General features: G+C 54.6%; 1 protein-coding gene across 1 annotated transcript in view; it reads right to left on the reverse strand.

Annotated features, from left to right (window-relative positions):
* parp2 (poly (ADP-ribose) polymerase 2) overlaps window positions 1-22,515 on the reverse strand; it is a gene marked incomplete at its 5' end in the record, with an annotated part of 28,614 nt that extends 6,099 nt beyond the window's left edge. Inside the window, 12 exons of the mRNA XM_078537615.1 lie at window positions 1,992-2,116; window positions 2,825-2,923; window positions 7,046-7,145; window positions 9,653-9,780; window positions 10,572-10,706; window positions 10,945-11,008; window positions 12,672-12,810; window positions 16,070-16,223; window positions 17,824-17,935; window positions 18,684-18,759; window positions 19,633-19,729; window positions 22,409-22,515. Coding sequence (XP_078393741.1) covers window positions 1,992-2,116; window positions 2,825-2,923; window positions 7,046-7,145; window positions 9,653-9,780; window positions 10,572-10,706; window positions 10,945-11,008; window positions 12,672-12,810; window positions 16,070-16,223; window positions 17,824-17,935; window positions 18,684-18,759; window positions 19,633-19,729; window positions 22,409-22,515 — 1,336 coding nt within the window. The remainder of the gene's footprint in view (window positions 1-1,991; window positions 2,117-2,824; window positions 2,924-7,045; window positions 7,146-9,652; window positions 9,781-10,571; window positions 10,707-10,944; window positions 11,009-12,671; window positions 12,811-16,069; window positions 16,224-17,823; window positions 17,936-18,683; window positions 18,760-19,632; window positions 19,730-22,408) is intronic.
* Window positions 22,516-23,728: the final 1,213 nt, after the last annotated feature.

The following is a 23,728-nucleotide window of genomic DNA, read 5'->3' on the forward strand; positions in this document are numbered from 1 at the left end:
CAAATGGGAGTATCATGTGGGTGGGTAAAATGTGAGATTGTCCACTTTGGCAGGAAGAATAAGAGAGAAGCATATTATCCAAATGGTGAGAGATTGCAGGGCTCTGAGGTGCAGAGGGATCTAGGTGTCCTAGTGCATGAACCACAAAAGGTTAATATGCAGGTACAGCAGGTAATCAGGAAAGCGAATAGAATCTTATCATTCATTGCGAGGGGAATTGAATATAAAAGTAGGGAGGTTTTGCTCCAGTTGTACAGGGCGCTGGTGAGACCAACATCTGGAGTACAATGTACAGTATTAGTCTCCTTATTTAAGGAAGGATGTAAATGCATTGGAAGCAGTTCAGAGAACACTAGACTAATACCTGGAATGAGTGGGTTTGTCTTATGAGGAGAGGTTGGACAGGCTGGGCTTGTATCCGCTGGAGTTTAGGAGAGTAAGAGGTGATTTGATTGAAACCTATAAGATCCTGAGGGGTTCTTGACGGGGTGGATGTGGAGAGGATGTTTCCTCTTGTGGGAGAATCTAGAACAAGGCGGGGGGGTCACTGTTTAAAAATAAGGGGGTCGCCCACTTAGGACGGAGACGAGGAGAAATTTTTTCTCTCAGAGGGCGGCGAGTCTTTGGAAATCTCTTCCTCGAAAGGCGGTGGGAGCGGAGTCTTGGAATATTTTTGAGGCGGAGCGGGATAGATTCTCGATTAACAAGGGGGGTGAAAGGATATCGGGGTGGAGGGGAGGGGGTCGACGGGAATGTGGGGCTGAGGTTACAATCTCATCGAATGGCGGAGCAGGCTCGAAGGGCCGAGCGGCCGACTCCTGCTCCTGAGTCGTAACGTGCGCGCGTACGTGTGATGAGAGGCTGAATAAATTGGGCCAGGTACAGGATGGAGTTGAGAAGAACGAGAGGTGATCTCGTTGAAACCTACAGGTTTCTGAAGTGGGTTCGACAGGGCGGGACGCTGAGAGACTGTTCCCGCTGGTCGGGGGACCTAAAATACCGGGGGGGGGATGACCCATCGTTGAAGACATTCGAGGGCGGGACGGACAGGTTTTTAGCTGCCAGAGGGGACCATTGAGGGGGAAGGGTGGGAGGGGCAGGAAAGTGGAGTTGAAGGCCGACATCAGCCATGTGATCGTCTGGAATGGCGGAGCAGGCTTGACGGGGCCGAAGAGTCCGCTCCTGCTTCTAAGTTCTGGCACTGGAGCCTCGGGAAGGCCAGGCCGGGTAAAGGACGGCAGATTCCCTTCCCCGAAAGGGACATTCGTGAACCAGATGGGGTTGTTTGTTTTGTATTTTTTTTTAACGACCGGTTGCCATGGTCACCGTGAGGGAGATTCCAGATTGAACATAAATTCCACCGGCTCGCTCGCCGCGGTGGGATTCCAACCAAGGCCTCTGGATCGCTAGTCCCGCGATATTACCGCGAGGCCGCCGTCTCCTCGTGCCACGCAGAGCTGGGGGGGTGGGGTGGGGGCAACACTCCCCCACCGAGTTGACCTTCAAAATGGCGGCCAAGGGATTTTGGCTCAAGGCCGCCAAGCAGGAGAGCTCAAAGGCCTCATCCAAAAGGTGGCACGTCTGGCGGTAGCGGCACAGTGCCGGCACTGGGAGGATCAGTCCGGGCCTCGCCCTCAAGGCCCCGGAGACCGGGGGTGGGTGGGTGGAGGAAAGGGGGGGTGGTGGAAAGGGGGGGCTCGAGCCCACGACCTCTGAACCCAGGGGCGCTCAAGCGCTACCGTCTGAGGCACAACCTGACGCTGGAAGGACTGCCCCTGCCCCTCTTCCAACAGTGGCCGCGGGGCGTTTAATGTCAACTCGAGGTGGGGGGGGCAGGCCAAGGGCCCCGTGGTTTATTGACACGCCCGCGGGGAGATGAGGTCGGGGGGAGGGGCAGTGGGTTGGGGAAGCAGTCGCAGCAGAGGGCGAGGTCAGGGGGCGGCTGACTTGCGTTGTTTAGGACAAGGCGGCCCGAGCTCGGGGGTACTTACAGCTTGATGTTGCTGTTAGGGTCCGGGGCTATCCTGCCCAAGCCCATGGTGCTGTCCTTCCCGGGGGGCAGTTTATCACCTTCGTAGTCCGCGGCCAGCAGCTTGTTACAGTCACCGAGGGCCACCTGAGAGGGGACAAGAGGTTATTAAACAATGGAGCCTCATTCAGAGTACGAGGGCGGTTTATATATAGAATAACAGATACCCGCGAGTGAGTTACAGGCTGGAATCTAATCAAGGGGTTCGGGTGGTTTATATATAGAATAACAGATACCCGGGAGTGAGTTACAGGCTGGAATCTAATCGAGGGGTTCGGGTGGTTTATATATAGAATAACAGATACCCGGGAGTGAGTTACAGGCTGGAATCTAATCGAGGGGTTCGGGTGGTTTATATATAGAATAACAGAAACCCGGGAGTGAGTAACAGGCTGGAATCTAATCGAGGGGTTCAGGTGGTTTATATATTGAATAGCAGATACCCGGGAGTGAGTTACAGGCTGGAATCTAATCGAGGGGTTCGGGTGGTTTATGTATAGAATAACAGATACCCGGGAGTGAGTTACAGGCTGGAATCTAATCGAGGGGTTCGGCTGGTTTATATATAAAATAACAAATAGCCGGGAGTGAGTTACAGACTGGAATCTAATCGAGGGGTTCGGGTGGTTTATATATAGAATAACAGATACCCGGGAGTGAGTTACAGACTGGAATCTAATCGAGGGGTTCGGGTGGTTTATATATAGAATAACAGATACCCGGGAGTGAGTTACAGACTGGAATCTAATCGAGGGGTTCCGATGGTTTAATGCACAAAATCCCCTCATTCCGTACCTCACACAACAACAGCAGTCCGACGTTTTGCTCCCGGGTGGCAAAGCAATAGTTGGCACTCTTGGAGGACATGTCGGCAAAATATATTCCCTTTCCAAACTGTGAGGGGAACAGGGAGAGGGAGAGAGAGAGAAAAACGTTTGACTGATTCGATATCACAGTGCCGGACAGTGATTGCCCCGATCAAAGTAAAACAACACGTTGAACACAATTACAGATGCACGAACACAGCGCCTGACAGCCTGAGGGTAGGCAAAGCTCTCCCCTGCTATAAGATCGTCAGAATTAGCAGCAGGAGGAGGCCATTTGGCCCCTCGAGCCCGCTCCGCCACTCGATAAGATCGTGGCTGATCTGATCGTGGCTTCAACTCCACTTTCCTGCCCATACCCCCCGACTCCCTCGTCGATCGAAACTCTGTCTAACTCGGCCTCGGATATATTCAGTGACCCGGCCACCGCCGCTCTCTGGGGGGCGGGGGGGGGGGGGGGGGGGGGGGGGGGGGGGAGAGAATCCCACAGACTGACCCCCCCTCTTAGAGAAGAAATTCCTCCTCATCTTCCTCTTCAACGGGAGACCCCCTTCCCCACCTTATTTTTAAACTGTGCCCCCCACCCTCATTTTGGATCCCCCCCCACCGACGAAAAGCAAACATCCTCTCAGCATCCACCCTGTCAAACCCCCTCTCCCGCCCCTCCACCCTCAGGATCTTATCTGTCGCAATAAAATCCCATCTCATTCTTCTAAACTCCAATGGGCACCAGCCCAACCTGCTCAACCTTTCCCCATGAGACAAACCCCCCCCTTCATCCCGGGAATCGGCCGAGTGAACCTTCTCTGAATGGCTTCCAGCGCAAGTGTGTCCCTCCTTAACTAAGGAGGCCGGAGCTGTTCGTAGTGCTCTTGGTACAGTCTCACCTACACCCTATACGGGTGCAGCTCCTCTCCCCTAGACTCGAGGTCTTGACTGCCCCTTCGGCTCCTGTGGGCTGCACCCTCCCTCCAGACGCCCATCAGGTGTTCCCCCCGGTTGGGGGAGGAGGTGGAGAAACCCACAGCGAGGCCTGGGCAAAGGTGTGAGGATCGGGACAGGGAGGGGATGATCCCCCCCACTCCCATCCTGCTCCGCTATTCAATGGGACCACGGGTGGATCCCTATCTTAACTCCACCCGTAATCCTTAATATCCCAACCCAACGAAGATCCACCAGTCTTTTCAGTTCCTGAAATTTCCAACTGATGTCTACCGTCCTTTTTTCTTTTGAGGGTGGGTGAGCAGGCTGGGCCGGAGAAAGTTTAAAAGAAAAAAAAAGAGTTCCCCCCACCCCCCACCACGATCTTCGAGATTCTGCCCCCTTGTCCCGGGCTCTCTCCCGCAGAAGATACTCTCTATCTACTTCATCGATTCCTTACGCACCTCGATCGGATCACTCCTTAATGATTTGGACTCCCGGCAATGCAAGCTACGTAAATAACCAGGCTGCCACCATGTCGCATACGAGAGCAGTTCTCCCCACCTTCTGCCCCCACCCCACCCCTCCCCATTTAGCCGTGCCCCATCAACCATGCGTGTTCAGGAGCGGTAACCCTGGTCTGCTTCTCCCTCTCCTCCTTAACTCAGCGTTGCTCAAAGTCAATAGTTACCCCTTGTCATGAAGATATTAAGGTATGTAATATGATTGGAAAGTGTTTTTCTTTTAAAATAGAGGTTTAGTCTGCGCGTGTGTCTCAATTGGATTAAAGTCAGCTAGTCTGGGTGCTTTGATGTGTACTAGTTATGAGATGTAAGAGAGGTAGAGCGCATCTGCACTTTCTTGAATAGAGCATTCAAGAAGTGGGGTGAAATCTGGCACCTAGCTAGCAGAGACCACGCAAAATGTTTACATTATTAATAAAATTGGTGCTACGAAAGGGGTTTATTGTTAGAAGAGGTGGAGTTCGAAGAGGCTGGTGATACAAGGGGAATTTACATCCAATGAGGTGTGCTGGATATAACCGAAAGCAGTTTTTGTGTGTGCAGGGCACAGGCAACATAAGATCAAAGCAGCTGTAAGCCTACAACTGGCTCCACAGGAACTGAAGTGAAAGGAACCTCAATTTGAGTTCCTAAAGTAAAAATGCTTTGCCTGGTGTCTGGTTAAGTCTATGGGTTGTTGTTGCCTGAACAGAGATTAGTTTGGGAATTGGTTGAAAGTTATGATGGTAGTAATTTGCAGCCATGTGTGTATATATATTTTAACCTGTGTAAATTAATAAAATGTTTCATTTAGTTTAATATAAAACCTCTCGGGAACTGGTGGTCTGATTCCTGAATTTAGAGCTGCCATCTCAAACGCACCACTTAAAAATATAGGTTATGACAGTTGTTTAAAGTTTCCTTCTGGGATTATTTTTAAATAACTCTGCTTTACCAATCTGCTGCCTCATAATAGTGGAGATTCCAACAGATTGAGGAGGGGGGCGGGGTGGGGGTGGCAAGGCCAAGGTGCGGGACTTATCCGACGTCCAGTACTGGGGCTGAGCAGAAATTTTCCTCCGATTAAATATCGGGGAGGCTGAAGCCATTGTTTTCGACCCCCTTCTCCGAACTCTGTTCCCCCAGATACCGGCTCCATCGCGCTCTTTGGAAACAGTCTGATGTTAAGCCAGTCTGCTCGCAACTTTGATGTCACAGCTGACCCCCCTCCAGACCAGCTTCTGGCCTCATATCCCCACCATCGACAAGGCAGCCCATTTCCAGCTCCGTCGCCTCGCCCGACTTCATCCCCTCGCCTCGGCTCATCCTCTGCTGAAACCCCTCGTCCGCCCCCTTCGTCTCCTCCGGACTGGACTATTCCCAACCCGCTCCCGGCTGCTCTCCCCGCGTTCCCCGCCCCCAGTAAACTTCAGCCCCGTTCAAAACTCCGCTGCCCCCTCCCCTGTCCTAACTCGCACCGAGTCCCGCTCCATGGCCTTGCCACATCCCCCTTCCTCAATCTCTGGAATCTCCTCCACCCCCACCCCGACCCTCCGAGATCTCCGCGCTCATCCAATTCCAGCCTCTCGAGCGTTACCACCCCCCACCCCCGCCACCATATTAATCGCTCCGCCATCGGCAGCCGTGCCTTCAGCTGCCTGGGCCCTGAGCTCTGGAAATCCCTCCCTAAACCTCTCCGCCTCGCAACCTCACTCTCCTCTTTTAAGACGCTCCTTAAAACCGACCTCCTTGACCGAGCTTTTGGTCATCTTCCCTGTGCCTTTTCACGTGGCTCAGTGTCAAGCTTGGTTTTATAACGCTCCTGTGAAGCACCTTATGATGTTTCATTCTGTTAAAGGTGCTCTATAAATATAGTCTGTTGTGGCGGTGAGTGCATTGGTCAGCCCCCGTGCGAGGGACTATCCCTTTAACAGCGAGTGTGGTCCCGGTGTGAGCGGGTGTCCCTTTAACAGTGAGTGTGGCTCCAGTGTGAGGGACTGTCCCTTTAACAGTCAGTCTATCAGTTAGCCCCGGCATGAGAGAATGCGCCTTTAAGGGTCAGTGAATCAGTCAGCCCCGGCATGAGGGAATGTCCCTTTAAGAGTCAGTGTATCATTTAACTCCAGCGTGAGAGAATGTCCCTTTAAGGGTCAGTGTATCAGTTAGCCCTGGCGTGAAGTAATGTCCCTTTAAGAGTCAGTGTTATCAGATAGCCCCGGCGTGAGGGAATGTCCCTTTAAGGGTCAGTGTTATCAGACAGCCCCGGCGTGAGGGAATGTCCCTTTAACAGTCAGGGTATCATTTAGCTCCAGCATGAGGGAATGTCCCTTAAAGAGTCAGGGTATCAGTTAGTCCTGGCGTGAGGGAATGTCTCTTTAAGGGTCAGTGTTATCAGACAGCCCCGGCGTGAGGGAATGTCCCTTTAAGGGTCAGTGTTATCAGACAGCCCCGGCGTGAGGGAATGTCCCTTTAAGGGTCAGTGTTATCAGAGAGCCCCGGCGTCGTGAGGGAATGTCCCTTTAAGGGTCAGTGTTACCAGACAGCCCCGGCGTGAGGGAATGTCCCTTTAAGGGTCAGTGTTATCAGACAGCCCCGGCGTGAGGGAATGTCCCTTTAAGAGTCATTGTTACCAGACAGCCCCGGCGTGAGGGAATGTCCCTTTAAGGGTCAGTGTTACCAGACAGCCCCGGCGAGAGAGAGAGATCCCAGCTGTAAAGTCGCCGGCAGTGGGGGGAGGTGTCTTTGCCGCCACGGCGTTGCTGACTCACCATGTAGCCGGTGACAGGAGCCTCGGGAGGGGCGATTCGCAGCCCCTGCTTCAGGATGCTCACCCAGTTGGAGAGACGTGAGCCATGCCACAGGAGTTGCCTGTGAGAGAGAGAGAGAGAGAGGCGGACAGAAAGAGCGTCAAGAGTTGAAGACCGAGGGGGGTGCCCGCGCAGAATCGAGACCTGCCGAATTCCCGGCGTGGGGACCACCACCGCCGGCTGTGCCGCTAAAACGGCAAAAGCAACACCCCTGTGTACCCTCCCCCACCCCCCGTCACGATTTCCCCCTCGCCCCCGCCTTGTGGCTCTCGCCAACACCGAGATCCAGGCACTTGCCACCCAGTAGCCGACCCGTGGGATTCACCGCTCACTGGTCACAGGGTGAGGGGGGGGGGGGGTTTGGCATGAGTTCAATTCCCACGGTGGGTGCCGGGGGTCGGGAGTGGGGGGGTGGGGGGGTACAGCAGATCGAGAATTTGAATTCTCGTCTTGAGAATCGCCGAAGATTTTCACCCTGCACCGATCGGGACAAATGCAGGAATGCCAAATTTCAAAGGGGAGCACAGCAACAATTCATACCACGAGAGAAAAGGGCGGTGATTGGCTGATGAGTCGAGGCGTTGCCGTGGAGATTGCGCCGGGGAATGACTGTGCCCCCGCCCCCGACCAAACTATTTTAATCAGAAACAGATGCAATGCTTGGACGTGTAACTTTTGGCTGCAGAGGACAGGTCCCTGCACATGAATACATGCCGACAGGATTTCACTTCTGTCAGCAATACTCAGGGTCAGTACTACCCCAAGCGACCGAGCATTATATAAAAGCATCTGGAAATAAAACGCTGGTGTCAGTAATAGTGGCAGGGAGGCGGCTGAACAGATATCTCCCTGAGACAGAGGGGGGACTAAGAGACACCAGTCAGTGTACAGGTATCTCCCTGAGGGAGAGAGGGGGACTGAGAGACACCAGTCAGTGTACAGATATCTCCCTGAGACAGAGGGGGGACTAAGAGACACCAGTCAGTGTACAGGTATCTCCCTGAGGGAGAGAGGGGGACTGAGAGACACCAGTCAGTGTACAGATATCTCCCTGAGACAGAGGGGGGACTGAGAGACACCAGTCAGTGTACAGGTATCTCCCTGAGGGAGAGAGGGGGACTGAGAGACACCAGTCAGTGTACAGATATCTCCCTGAGAGAGAGGGGGACTGAGAGACACCAGTCAGTGTACAGATATCTCCCTGAGAGAGAGGGGACTGAGAGACACCAGTCAGTGTACAGATATCTCCCTGAGAGAGAGGGGGACTGAGAGACACCAGTCAGTGTACAGATATCTCCCTGAGAGAGAGGGGACTGAGAGACACCAGTCAGTGTACAGATATCTCCTTGAGGGAGAGGGGGACTGAGAGACACCAGTCAGTGTACAGATATCTCCATGAGAGAGAGGGACTGAGAGACACCAGTCAGTGTACAGATATCTCCCTGAGAGAGAGGGGGGACTGAGAGACACCAGTCAGTGTACAGATATCTCCCTGAGGTAGAGGGGACTGAGAGACATCAGTCAGTGTACAGATATCTCCATGAGAGAGAGGGGGGACTGAGAGACACCAGTCAGTGTACAGATATCTCCCTGAGAGAGAGGGGACTGAGAGACACCAGTCAGTGTACAGATATCTCCCTGAGAGAGAGGGGGACTGAGAGACACCAGTCAGTGTACAGATATCTCCCTGAGAGAGAGGGGACTGAGAGACACCAGTCAGTGTACAGATATCTCCTTGAGGGAGAGGGGGACTGAGAGACACCAGTCAGTGTACAGATATCTCCATGAGAGAGAGGGACTGAGAGACATCAGTCAGTGTACAGATATCTCCATGAGAGAGAGGGGGGACTGAGAGACACCAGTCAGTGTACAGATATCTCCCTGAGGGAGAGGGGACTGAGACACACCGGTCAGTGTACAGATATCTCCCTGAGGGAGAGGGGACTGAGACACACCAGTCAGTGTACAGATATCCCCCTGAGAGAGAGAGAGGGGGGACTGAGAGACACCAGTCAGTGTACAGATATCTCCCTGAGGGAGAGGGGACTGAGAGACATCAGTCAGTGTACAGATATCTCCCTGAGGGAGATGGGGGACTGAGAGACACCAGTCAGTGTACAGATATCTCCCTGAGGGAGAGGGGGAGGACTGAGAGACACCAGTCAGTGTACAGATATCTCCCTGAGAGAGAGGGGACTGAGGGTCACCAGTCAGTGTACAGATATCTCCCTGAGGGAGAGGGGGGACTGAGAGACACCAGTCAGTGTACAGATATCTCACTGAGAGAGAGAGAGGGGACTGAGAGACACCAGTCAGTGTACAGATATCTCCCTGAGAGAGAGAGAGGGGACTGAGAGACACCAGTCAGTGTACAGATATCCCCCTGAGGGAGAGGGGGACTGAGAGGCACCAGTCAGTGTACAGATATCTCCCTGAGGGAGAGGGGGTGCTGGGAGGCACCAGTCAGTGTACAGATATCTACCTGAGGGAGAGGGGGGACTGAGAGACACCAGTTGGGGTATGTGGGTTCCCACTGTCCCGCTCGAGCAATGCAGTCGCGCTACCCACCTGTTACCCAGGTCAGTGCGGAACACGTCGCCCTCTCCGTCCTTCTCCATGTCGAAGACCTCCAGTAGCTTCATGGTGTAGTCATTGTGAGTGGCGGCGTGGGTGGTCTGCAGATACTTCTCGATCAGCTGGAGACGATCACCGAGTGAGGAGAGGTGAACAAACAGTGAGTTTATTGGCGGTTGCTACTGCCCGTCTCGCCCTTCCCCTCAGGTGGTGGTCGTGGGGGGCGGTCCCGCTGGGTCCGACTCCTCACTCCAGATTCCCCCCCTGCCGAGTTCCGGCAGGCTCTTAATTAAACGCGACTCAGAACACAGTCCAGCCCCACGCTCAAGTCCCAGCAGCTCAGAGGGAAGGCAAGCAGGGGTCTAGCTGATCATGTATCCCCAGCTCCCTGCCAGCAGCTCTCCAACTATTACAGTTCCAATTACATATTCCAATAAGGGAATAGCATGGTGCATTTCACTCTGTATCTAACCCCGTGCTGTACCTGTCCTGGGAGTGTTTGATGGGGACAGTGTAGAGGGAGCTTTACTCTGTATCTAACCCCGTGCTGTACCTGTCCTGGGAGTGTTTGATGGGGACAGTGTAGAGGGAGCTTTACTCTGTATCTAACCCCGTGCTGTACCTGCCCTGGGAGTGTTTGATGGGGACAGTGTAGAGGGAGCTTTACTCTGTATCTAACCCCGTGCTGTACCTGTCCTGGGAGTGTTTGATGGGGACGGTGTAGAGGGAGCTTTACTCTGTATCTAACCCCGTGCTGTACCTGCCCTGGGAGTGTTTGATGTTTGTGAGCGTTCTATATCTGACCGGAACACCCACGACCCCTCCAGCGCCCCCTCCATCGCCAACACAGCCCTGCACTGTTTTCATCCTGTCTGGAATGAGTCTGGACATTGGGCGGGTGCTACATACGTACCTTGAATTCTGATGCGGTGTGCTCTAGCGGCTGGAGGCTGCAGTGGAGGGAGCGATACTGTTGGTCCAGTGGATTCTCCGTGCTCTCCAGTTCCGACCTCACCACTTGGATGGCAACCTCGATGTCGCTCAGAGCCTGAAACAGGTACGGTCGTCATTCCGGAACAACTCTCGGGGAAGGGGGGGGCAAGGGAGGGTTCGAGGGGGAGCAACAGGGGGGAGTGGGGCGCGCCACTTGGGCGATGTGAGGGAGGGGCCGCACGGCAGGGGAGGGAAGGGGGGGGGGGGGAGGGGCGCTGGGGCACATGTCACGGGCAGTGCCCTGTTGGTAACGGGCGACATATCAGCCAATAACCGAAAGGGCTGCAATTTACCTCCAGCAGTCCAATTTTCTCCTGCAGTTCCTTCTTGGTCCTGATCAAAGGAGGGGTCTTCAGCCTTTTGGGGAGCACAAAGAGCACATTAGTTCGTGGTGAGGCGGTGGCGTACTGGCAACGTCTGTCACGGGACTATGATCATTTTCGTCATACTTTTTCTGGTTTATTGTGAAGTCGGTTTATGGGGGTAATTAGAGTCGGGGTCTGTCTGCGTGCCATTTAACTGCATTTGTAGTCAAGCCTACTGCAAGCTTAAACTCGTCAAAAGAAGCCAAGTGCGTGACGTGCTAATGAGTAAACACGGGCGTTGGTTTAGCGTGTACGGTGTGAAGGAAATTTGCATTTTTAGATAAATGAAGGGATGTTTGGATTTCAAAGGGATAGCGGTCTGTTTGCAAACTACCCAGATAAGCAAGGCTAAGGAATGTGTTTATTTTTTTTCCCCAAAGGTTACTGGCAATCTGGAATTATGAAGCCAGTTTCAGTCATGGTGACCACAGCAACGATCATCAATTATTGTAAAAAACCCCATCTGGTTCACTCATGTCCACTTTAGGGAAGGGAAATCCGCCGTCCTTACCCAGTCTGGCCTACACGTGACTCCAGACACCACCCAGTGATGTGGTTGACTCTTAAATGCCCCCTGAACATGGGCAATTAGGGATGGGCAATAAATGTTGGCCCGGCCGGCGACGCCCACGAATAAAACAAAAAACCTCCGTCCGATACCCAAGGAGAACACCACCAGCTTCCCCCAGCCTAACCTCGTAGTGAAAATCTCTCATTCCCGTCAACCGTTCAGGTAAATCTCCTCTCAAAGACCCCTCACCAGCCTTCCTGTAGCGTGGATTTAATGGGCTTCTCCTCTATGCAGCGAGTCGGCGCGCTCTGGGGTGCGCTGCCCGAACGGGGAGTGGAAGCAGGTTCAATAGCGGCTTTCACAGAAAAGGGGAACGGGGATATAAACGCTCGAAGGGGAATAAAGGTGCAGGGCCGCGGGGGAGAAGAGCCAGGCGGCGAATGGGATTGACTGGACAGCTGGGATGGGCCGAGCGGCCACCTTCTGTGCTGTATCATTCGAGGAGATTGACACATTAAAGGCAAACGATGGTGGGGTTGGGGGGTGCGGGGGTGGTGGGTGCGGCGGTGGGGGGAGAGTCAGTGGCTTAGTGATAATGCCAATGGAAATCCAGGCTAATGTCCTGGGGACAGGTTCAAATCCCACCAGCGGCTATTCATAAAATCTGGAATTATGAAGCCAGTTTCAGTCATGGTGACCATCATCGATGGTCGTAAAAACCCCATCTGGTTCACTAATGTCCCCCTTTAGGGAGGGGGAATCGGCCGTCCTTACCCCGGTCTGGACTACACGTGACTCCAGACCCCGCCGCACAGTGATGTGGTTGACTCTGAACTCGCCCCCCCACCCCCCAACTAAAATGGCCGAGCAAATCACTCAGTTCAAGGGGGCAATCAGGGATGGGGGCAACAAATGCCAGGGGACTCGCCGACGACGCCCCCCGCAAAAGGGACGAGGGCGCTCGCAAGTTGGCCGAGGCGTGACTGGCGTCACAACAGCCGCCGACGCTTCCAAAAAGCTTCGGGTGTCCCCCCCACCAGCCCCCCCAAGGCGCGGAGGGACACACGGCGGCCGAGGCTTCTCCTGACGCTTCCAAACGCCTCAGGGGCACCCACTCCCGGCGCGCCCGGCGCCAAGCCCTTACCCGAAGTCGTGCGGTATCCTGGTGTAGAACTCGTTGCAGGCCTCCACCAGGGCCTTCCCAGTCACGCTCCGGTTAATGCAGCCCTCGACCTTCTGGAGGGAGAGGTAGCCGGCCTTAATCTGAGCGCTGGTCAGCTTACCTAGGCGGCGAAACGCCAGGAGGAAGGACAGAGACTGAATTAGTTTCGGTAACTTGGGGTCTGCACACCCCGGGGTTTGGAAGAATGGCGGACGATCTCTTTGAAATGTACAAGATTCTGAAAGGGCTCAGGCGATTGGGTCAGCCTAAGGTAGAGAGAGAGAAAGAGAGAGAGAGAGAGAGAGAGAGAGTTCAAGACAATGGCTCAAAGTGAACTGGCATTACCATCACTGAATCCCCCACTATCAACATCCTTGGGGTTACCATTGACCAGAAACTGAACCGGACCAGCCATATAAATACTGTGGCTACAAGAGCAGGTCAGAGGCTGGGAATCCTGCGGAGAGTCACCCACCTTCTGACACCCCCCAAAGCCTGTCCATCTGCAAGGCACAAGTCAGGAGTGTGATGGGATACTCCCCACTTGCCTGGATGAGTGCAGCTCCCACGACACTCGAGAAGCTCGACACCATCCAGGACAAAGCAGCCCCCGCTCGATCGGCACCCCACCCACCAACATTCACTCCCTCCACCACCGACGCACAGCGGCAGCAGTGTGTGTACCATCTACAAGATGCACTGCAGCAACTCACTGAGGCTCCTTCGACAGCACCTTCCAAACCCACGGCCACTACCATCTAGAAGGATGAGGGCAGCAGACGCACGGGGAACACCACCACCTGGAAGTTCCCCCTCCGAGCCACACTCGCCATCCTGACTTGGAAATATATCGGCCGTTCCTTCACTGTCGCCGGGTCAAAATCCTGGGGAACTCCCTCCCTAACAGCACAGTGGGTGTACCTACACCACAGGGACTGCAGCGGTTCAAGAAGGCGACTCACCGCCACCTTTTTAAGGGGCAATTAGGGATGGGCAATAAAACTGCTGGTCTAGCCAGCGACGCCCACATCCCGTGAAAGAATGAAGAAAAAGATTGTTTCCGCTGGTCAGGGAATCTAAAACATGGGGACACGGCCTCAGGGTGATGAAGGTGGCCATTTTGGGAGTGAGATGAGGAGGAATTTCTTCACTCGGGAGGGTTGCGAATCGGTGGGAGTTCTCCACCCCAGAGGGACGTGGATGCTCCATCGTCGAAGGCGTTTAAGGCCGGGATGGACAGACTGTGGGTCCGCCAGGGAAAGATTACAAAAGTAGGGAGGTCATGTTGGAGTTGTATAGAACCTTGGTGAGGCCACAGCTGGAGTACTGTGTGCAGTTCTGGTTGCCACATTATAGGAAGGATGTGATTGCACTGGAGGGGGTGCAGAGGAGATTCACCAGGATGTTGCCTGGGATGAAACATTTAAGTTATGAAGAGAGGTTGGATAGACTTGGGTTGTTTTTGTTGGAGCAGAGAAGACTGAGGGAGGCAACCTGATCGAGGTGTACAAGATTATGAGGGGCATGGACAGGGTGGATAGGGAGCAGCTGTTCCCCTTAGTTGAAGGGTCAGTCACGAGGTGGGGGACATAAGTTTAAGGTGTGGGGCAGGAGGTTAAGTGGGGGGGATGTGAGGAAAAACTTTTTTACCCAGAGGGTGTTGACAGTCTGGAATGCGCTGCCTGGGAGGGTGGTGGAGGCGGGTTGCCTCACATCCTTTAAAAAGTACCTGGATGAGCACTCGGCCCATCCTAACATTCAAGGCTATGGGGCCGAGCGCTGGTCAATGGGGTTAGGTAGGTAGGTCAGGTGTTTCTCACGTGTTGGTGCAGACTCGATGGGCCGAAGGGCCTCTTCTGCACTGTGTGTGATCCTGTGAGGCCGAGGCCCTGTCTGACCCCTCAGGTGGGCGTATAGGGTCCCTCGGCCACGAGCGGAGAAGAGGGGGGAGTTGCCACCCCGACTGCTCCCTGGTGTGCCAGGGCCAATATTTAAGCCTCATACAAGATGACTAAAAAAAAAATGGAAATGGACAACAGACGACCTGGCCATTACGATATTGCCACTTGTGGGAGCTTGCTTTGCAAAACATTAGCTGCTACGTTAACAAAGTCGACAGAAACGCTTTCCTGGGCTGTGAAGCGCTTTCCATGGTCCTGATGTTTGCAAAAGGAGTTGAGATACAACTGAAATAGGAACAGAAAAAGCAGGAAACGCGGCACAGGTCGGGCAGCGCCTGCAGACTGAAACACAGTCAGCGCGTCAGGGACGAATGGGAAGGGGTTTGGGTCCATTGGGATTGTGTACAGCGGGAGTTAATGGGAAGGGGTTTGGGTCCATTGGGATTGTGTACAGTGGGAGTGAACGGGAAGGGGGTTTGGGTCCATTGGGATTCTGTACAGCGGGAGTGAATGGGAAGGGGTTTTGGGTCCATTGGGATTGTGGACAGTGGGAGTGAATGGGAAGGGGTTTGGGTCCATTGGGAGTGAATGGGAAGGGGTTTGGGTCCATTGGGATTGTGTACCGTGAGAGTGAATGGGAAGGGGTTTGGGTCCATTGGGATTGTGTACAGTGGGAGTGAACGGGAAGGGGTTTGGGTCCATTGGGATTGTGTACAGTGGGAGTGGACGGGAATGGGTTTGGGTCCATTGGGATTGCGTACAGTGGGAGTGAATGGGAAGGGTTTTGGGTCCATTGGGATTGTGTACAGTGGGAGTGAATGGGAAGGGGTTTGGGTCCATTGGGATTGTGTACAGTGGGAGTGAACGGGAAGGGGTTTGGGTCCATTGGGATTGTGTACAGTGGGAGTGGACGGGAATGGGTTTGGGTCCATTGGGATTGTGTACAGTGGGAGTGAAAGGGAAGGGGTTTGGGTCCATTGGGATTGTGTACAGTGGGAGTGAATGGGAAGGGGTTTGGGTCCATTGGGATTCTGTACACCGGGGGTGAATGGGAAGGGGTTTTGGGTCCATTGGGATTGTGGACAGTGGGAGTGAATGGGAAGGGGTTTGGGTCCATTGGGAGTGAACGGGAAGGGGTTTGGGTCCATTGGGATTGTGTACCGTGAGAGTGAATGGGAAGGGGTTTGGGTCCATTGGGATTGTGTACAGTGGGAGTGAACGGGAAGGGGTTTGGGACCATTGGGATTGTGTACAGTGGGAGTGAACGGGAAGGGGTTTGGGTCCATTGGGATTGTGTACAGTGGGAGTGAACGGGAAGGGGTTTGGGTCCATTGGGATTGTGTACAGTGGGAGTGGACGGGAATGGGTTTGGGTCCATTGGGACTGTGTACAGTGGGAGTGAACGGGAAGGGGTTTGAGTCCATTGGGATTGTGTACAGTGGGAGTGAATGGGAAGGGAAGGAAAGTCCTTGTCCTTACCTAGTGGAGCCTTCTTGGTGTCGTACTTCATCTGAACCACCATCTCCTCCATCGCCTGAATGTTGCAGATCAGCTCAATCAACTCCTGAAGCCGCCGGTCCAGCTTCGATTCCACGGCAGGGACCTTGGTCCCTTCCCCGGCCTTCCCCTTCTCCTGAAACAGACACGTCGGTCAAGTCAGGACAGGTCAGTCAATGCGGACGACTCCCATTGCCCAAGCACCTCAGACTTACAACATGGACTGGCACCACACTGGCATTGCTTTATCCCACAACCATTCACGAGCACAGAGTCACAGAATGGTTACTGCAGAGGGGAGGGCAGGCCATTCTGCCCCTCACCCTCGTGTTGGCTCTCTGCAAGTGGGACTCACATTGTGCCACTTCCACCGCTCTCCTCCTCCCCCCCAGCCACATTTCCCACCCCCACAGCACGTTCTTCCTTTTCAGATAATTATCCGATTCTCTTCTGGACACCTCGATTGAACCTGCCTCCACCGCAGTCTCAGGCAGTGCGTCCCACATCCTAACCGCTCGCTGCCTGAAGAAGTTTCTCCCTCATGTCACTGTTGCTTCTTTTCCCGATCGCCTTAAATCTGTGCCCTCTCCCTCTTGAACCTTCCACCAACTGGGAATTCCCGATCGACCCCGTTCGGACTCCTCATAGAGGCATAGAAAATAGCAGGATGAGGCTATTTGGCCCCTCGAGCCTGCTACACTTTCAATTTGATCATGGGAACGAGTTTGGGACCATTGGGATTGTGTACAGTGGGAGTGAACGGGAAGGGGTCTGGGTGCATTGGGATTGTGTACAGTGGGAGTGAATGGGAAGGGGGTTTGGGTCCATTGGGATTGTGTACAGTGGGAGTGAATGGGAAGGGGTTTGGGTGCATTGGGATTGTGTACAGTGGGAGTGAACGGGAAGGGGGTTGGGTCCATTGGGATTGTGTACAGTGGGAGTGAACGGGAAGGGGGTTGGGTCCATTGGGATTGTGTACAGTGGGAGTGAACGGGAAGGGGGTTGGGTCCATTGGGATTGTGTACAGTGGGAGTGAATGCGAAGGGGTTTGGGTCCATTGGGATTGTGTACAGTGGGAGTGAACGGGAAGGGGGTTGGGTCCATTGGGATTGTGTACAGTGGGAGTGAATGGGAAGGGGTTTGGGTCCATTGGGATTGTGTACAGTGGGAGTGAAGGGAAGGGGAATGCGTCCATTGGGATTGTGTACAGTGGGAGTGAATGGGAAGGGGTTTGGGTCCATATGGATTGTGTACAGCGGGAGTGAATGGGAAGGGGGTTTGGATCCATTGGGATTGTGTACAGTGGGAGTGAACGGGAAGGGGTTTGGGTCCATTGGGATTGTGTAAATTGGCAGTGAATGGGAAGGGGTTTGGGTCCATTGGGATTGTGTACAGTGGGAGTGAACGGGAAGGGGTTTGGATCCACTGGGATTGTGTACAGTGGGAGTGAATGGGAAGGGGGTTTGGATCCATTGGGATTGTGTACAGTGGGAGTGAATGGGAAGGGGTTTGGGTCCATTGGGATTGTGTACAGCGAGAGTGAATGGGAAGGGGGTTTGGATCCATTGGGATTGTGTACAGCGGGAGTGAATGCGAAGGGGGTTTGGATCCATTGGGATTGTGTACAGTGAGAGTGAACGGGAAAGGCAGCACTCCTCGTGAGGATACGCGGAGGGCGTCGCGCCGAGCTGTCGGCGCTCCGGTCCGAGAGGCGAACAGCCGCTGCGCCCACTCACCTTGCCATCTGGGGCGTCGCCGCTGTAGTCCCGGCTCAGCATGTCGTACTTGCCGGCCACTTTCTCGAAACACGCCCTCCTGGACCAATCATTCTTCGTCTTGTCGAGGAACCTGGGAGAGGCGAGAGGTGGTGGGTGCGTTGGTGGAAAAGGGGTGGGAGGAGAAACAATTCAGCTGGGAATCAGCTCAACAGAGAAACGCCCGTCACCCCGACCCGGACTCAAGCCTCACACATCCGCCAGAGCGACCCCGCCCGTTCACGTGGGCCTCTCGGCAAGTCTGCTGGGAGCACCCAGTGTCACAGCAACATGGGGATCTCAGCCTGCGGCGCAGAGAGAGCTGGGGCAGTGCAGAGGGAGCTTTACTCTGTATCTAACCCCGTGCTGTACCTGTCCTGGGAGTGTTTGATGGGGACAGTGTAAAGGGAGTTTTACTCTGTATCTAACCCCGTGCTGTACCTGTCCTGGGAGTGTTTGATGGGGACAGTGTAGAGGGAGCTTTACTCTGTATCTAACCCCGTGCTGTACCTGTCCTGGGAGTGTTTGATGGGGACAGTGTAGAGGGAGCTTTACTCTGTATCTAACCCCGTGCTGTACTTGTCCTGGGAGTGTTTGATGGGGACAGTGTAGAGGGAGCTTTACTCTGTATCTAACCCCGTGCTGTACCTGTCCTGGGAGTGTTTGATGGGGACGGTGTAGTGGGAGTTCTGTACTGGGCCGGGGAGAGCAATGTTTATTAGTATGAACCATGTGCCTGAGTATCTGGAAGGTCACGGTACATAAAGAGCCAGGATTTTCAGCAAATTTTACACCTTTACACTCTGCAAACAACCAATGAAAAGCAGCTTCACGAGACTTACTTCTTCTCGAAAATCTCCTTGGCTTTATTCAGATCATTTCCACATGAGATCAGGTTGTTTTGCCCGGCCTTTCCGACTAAACAGGAAGTAAGGTGAGAAAATATTACACTGAGAATTGGACCATTTCCCCATCTAATATTTTATACCCTCGATCGGGACCCTCCTTAACCCCCTCTGTCTCAGGCAATATTTTATACCCTCGATCAGGACCCTCCTTAACCCCCTCTGTCCCGGTTAATATTTGACATCCCCCTTCCGCAATGAAACCAGAGAATAACCAAGGGTTCACCCTGCTCTGTGTGGAGCTCAGTACTCTACTCGGACAGGTAGTTAGTTACTGGGGTTCATCCTGCTCTGTGTGGAGCTCAGTACTCTACTCGGACAGGTAGTTAGTTACTGGGGTTCACCCTGCTCTGTGTGTGGAGCTCAGTACTCTACTAGGACAGGTAGTTAGATACTGGGGTTCACCCTGTTGTGTGTGTGGAGCTCAGTACTCTATTCGGACAGGTAGTGAGTTACTGGGGTTCACCCTGCTCTGTGTGCGGAGCTCAGTACTCTACTCGGACAGGTAGTTAGTTACTGGGGTTCACCCAGCTCTATGTGTGGAGCTCAGTACTCTACTCGGACAGCTAGTGAGTTACTAGGGTTCACCCTGTTCTGTGTGGAGCTCAGTACTCTACTAGGACAGGTAGTTAGTTACTGGGGTTCACCCTGCTCTGTGTGGAGCTCAGCATTATGCTCGGACAGGTAGTTAGTTACTGGGGTTCACCCTGCTCTGTGTGGAGCTCAGCATTATGCTCGGACAGGTAGTTAGTTACTGGGGTTCACCCTGCTCTGTGTGTGGAGCTCAGCATTATGCTCGGACAGATAGTGAGTCACAAGGTTCTGCATTAAATTGATGAAGCTGCTTGGACTGGAGCACACACGGTCCGAAGCACAGGGCGCTCACCTCTGCCCCAGCGCAGCCAGACACTGAAATTTCTCTTCCCGTCGTCTTCCAGTAGCTGAATAATATAGTACTTGTTGTTGTTGAACTGCAGGTTTGTCTGTTGAAAGAGGTCGAGAGTACAGAATAACTGGCTCATTCCTCTGGCAAAAACCCATCACCCACATTACCCCCCCAACCCCCCACCCGCCCGCTCGCCACCACCCCCACCCCCCGCCCGCTCGCCACCACCCCACCCCCACCCCATGCTCGCTGACTTACATTGGCTCCCAGTCCCATCATCGCCTCATTTTAAAATCATCATTCTTGTTTTCAAATCCCTCTGTCGTCTCATCCGCCCTTCCACCCCACCTCCACCCCCGCCCCAAACTAATCTCTGTAATCTCCTGCGGCTCCACGACTCTCCGAGATCTCTGCACTACTCCAATTCCAGCCTCCAGAACATTCCACATCCCCCCCCACCACTCCCCCAACCACCCGACCTCCCCCACTCTGATTTTAATCGCTCCACCATTGGCAGCCGTGCCTTCAGCTACCTGGGCCCCGAGCTCTGGAACTCCCCCACTAAATCTCTCCGCCTCTCCTTTGAGACACTGCTTAAAACTAAGAACAAAGGAATTAGGATTGTACAAAATATTAACCGGGACTCAGGGGTTAAGGAGGGTCCCGATCGAGGGTATAAAATATTAACCGGGACAGAGGGGGTTAAGGAGGGTCCCGATCGAGGGTATAAAATATTAACCGGGACAGAGGGGGTTAAGGAGGGTCCCGATCGAGGGTATAAAATATTAACCGGGACAGAGGGGGTTAAGGAGGGTCCTGATCGAGGGTGTAAAATATTAACTGGGGGAAATGGTAGGATCAGAAACCTCATTCTCAACACGATATTTTCTCATTTAGCCCATCTAAGCTGCTCCGCCATTCAATTTGGTTTTTCATTCTGTCACCGGTACGTGGGCCTCGCCCAGCCTGCATTGCCCCATCCCCCTCATTGCCCCCTCGAGAAGGTGGTGGTGGGTGAGCCGCCTTCTTGAGCCGCTGCAGTCCCCTGTGGTGTAGGTACACCCACCGTGCTCGTCAGGGAGGGAGTTCCCAGGATTTTGACCCGGCGACAGGGAAGGATTCAACCCGCACAAACGTACGAGTGAGAAGCAAGAGGAGGCCACTCGGCCCCTCGAGAGGCCACTCCGTCGTTCAACGAGATGGCGGCCGAGCTGAACGTAACCTCGACCCCACGTTCCCCGCCGACCTCCCCCTCCCCCGATAACCTTCCACCACCCCCCCCAACCCCGAGTCGCTCATCAAGAATCTATCCACCTCCGCCTTAAAAATATTCCCAGACTCCGCTCCCACCACCTTTCGAGGGAGAGATTTCCAAAGTCTCGCCGCCCTCGGAGAGAAAAAAACTTCTCCTTGTCTCCGTCCTAAATGGGCCACCCCCTTATTTTTAAACAGTGATCTGGTCATGACCTCAACTCCACTTTCCCGCCTGTCCTCTCCCCACCCCCTCCCCCCTCTCCATCTCCCTCTCCCCCCCACAGTAAACCTTGAGCCCCCTCGTCGATCAAAGACCTGGTCTGACTCGGCCTCGGATATACTCGACGACCCGCAGCCTCCACTGGTCTCCGGGGCAGAGAATTCCGCAGACAGGCGGCCCTCAGTGGGGGGAGAAAAATCCTCCTCACCTCCGTCTTAAAGGACGGACCTCCTCCCGTTCTTAAAACTGCGTCGCTCGGTTCTGGCCTTTCTTCCCCCGCCAAGACCTCCCCCCCCCCGATTGGAAACATCCTCCCGGTATCGTCCCTGTCCAGTCACCACCCCCCCGCAGCTTCTGGTACTGGGCTTCAACAACATGGCGGCATCCCCGTTTAAAGACTTTCACTTCCACGGTGCCTCGGAACGTTCCGGACCTCCGGGCGTTCGAAGGGTCATCGCGGAGGAGGCGCAGCAAGATCCCGCACTGAGGGCAGGCAGCCGCCAGTGGCCTCGGTCACACCGAGGCGGTTTGGGGGGGGGGGGGGGGGGGGTGCACCGGGGGGGGCTCACTGTTCTTCATCCGGCGGTAGCCAGGGGTGGGGGCTCACTCTCGTCCACGCGAGGGAGGGGGGGGGCTGGACGGACGGGGCTGTTTTCAAGTCCTGCCCGAGAGAGACGTCGCCTCCCCCGGCAGCGCACCACTGCCTCGGTGATGGCACCGGGGGGTTGGGGGAGGAGGTTGGGGCCGTCGGGCCTTGTGGGGGGGGGGGCTCAAGTCTCCGGAGCAGTGTCCGGAATTCATGACCATGACTCCAGCGAGGGGAGGAGGGAGACCGCCGACCAGGCCGCTACTAACAATGAGCAATGCCACGGAGGGGTGAGGGGATGTAGTGGGGAAGAGATCCACTGAGGTGCGAACTTCAACAGGAGAAAACGCTGCCACCATGTTGCACCTACCTGGATTACGAGTGCGTCGTACACATCGTCCTCCTCGCCTGTCCCCTCCCCCCCACCCGCCCCCGTAAACCTCGAGCCCCCTCGTCGATCAAAGACCTGGTCTGACTCGGCCTCGGATATACTCAACGATCCACAGCCTCCGCTGGTCTCCGGGGAAGAGCATTCCGTGGACAGGTAGCCCTCGGGGGTGGGGGGGTGGGGTTTGAAAAAAAATCCTCCCAGTTAACATACCGACCAGGCCGCTACTAACAATGAGCAATGCCACGGAGGGGCATGGAGCGGGGGAAGAGATCCACCGAGGTGCGAATTTCAACAGGGGAAAACGCTGCCACCATGTTGCACCTACCTGGTTTAAGAGTGCGTCGTACACATCCTCCCCCTCGCAGTACACGTGCGCCTGCAAGACAAGCGAAGCAAAGGAGCAGTTACAAGGTGCGCCTCTAGCAAGCACTCCTACGTGGGGAAAAAAGTGCCGCAAAGCGCTTTACAGGGCAGGAACACGGGGACAGGACCGCAGAATTGCTACAGGGGCGGGAGGAGGCCAATTCGGCCCTTCAGTCGCAGACCTCCACAGCGTTAACCGCAACGAGGGGGTCGCGGTGGAAGAATGAAACCAGGCTGGATTTTCTGGCTCGAGCCGCTCTGGTTTCAAGGCCGCTCCCTCAGTGCTACTGACTTCCAAGTAGCTTCCTCACGAAGTGTTCCAACTGCACCTTTTTTATTCTGTCCGGATGGGGCCGTCAATGCCCATCACCTGTTTTAACGAGCGATTGTTTTTTAACAAGGTGTTTGCCATATTGACATGCATGGCAGAGGAGGCCATTTGACCCGACGTGTCTCCGCACCGGTCAAACCTAAGATCTGACTACGCTAATCCCATTTTCCAGCGCTCGGCCCGTAGCCCTGGAGGCTACGCCAAAGCGCGAGCGAATGTCTAAATGCTTCTTCAATGTTACAAGAGTTTCTGACTCAACCACCTTTTCAGGCCGCGAGTTCCAGACTCCCACCACCCCCTGGGTGAAAACGTTTCTCCTCAACTCTCCTCTCATCCTTCTGCCTCCAACCTTAAATCTATGCCCCCTGGTTACTGACCCCTCTACTAATGGTAAAAGTGCCTTCCTATCTACCCTATCCATGCCCCTCGTAATCTTATACACCTCGATCAGGTCCCCTCTCAACCTTCACTGCTCCAAGGAAAACAACCCCAGCCTATCCAGCCTTTCCTCATAGCTCAGGCCCTCCAGCCCAGGCTGCATTCCTGGTGAATCTTCCCCGCACCCTCTGCAGCGCAATCACATCCTCCCTATCACGTGGCGACCGGAGCTGCACGCAGTGGCCTAACCAGAGTCTAACACACTTCCAGCGTAACCTCCCTGCTCTCGTACTCTATGCATCGGCTCATAAAGGCAAGGGTCCCAACGCGCCTTCTTAACCGCCCGGTCTACCCGCCCCCTGCTGCCCTCAGGGGGTCTGTGGACAGGCACGCCAAAGTGTCTATCTGGGGTCTTCGGTGCTTTCCAGGGTCCTCCCGTTCGTAGTGTGCAACCCCTCGCCTTGTTAGCACCCTCCCGGCCCCCACCCAGCGCATGACCTCAGGTCAGCTCTCGGGCCGAGCAATTCATTTACCGCCCCTACCCCCCGTCTTCACCCCTGGGCCCTGCACGTT

This window comes from Cetorhinus maximus, unplaced genomic scaffold (genome assembly GCF_964194155.1).
Source record: "Cetorhinus maximus unplaced genomic scaffold, sCetMax3.hap1.1 HAP1_SCAFFOLD_2667, whole genome shotgun sequence".
NCBI lineage: Eukaryota > Metazoa > Chordata > Chondrichthyes > Lamniformes > Cetorhinidae > Cetorhinus > Cetorhinus maximus.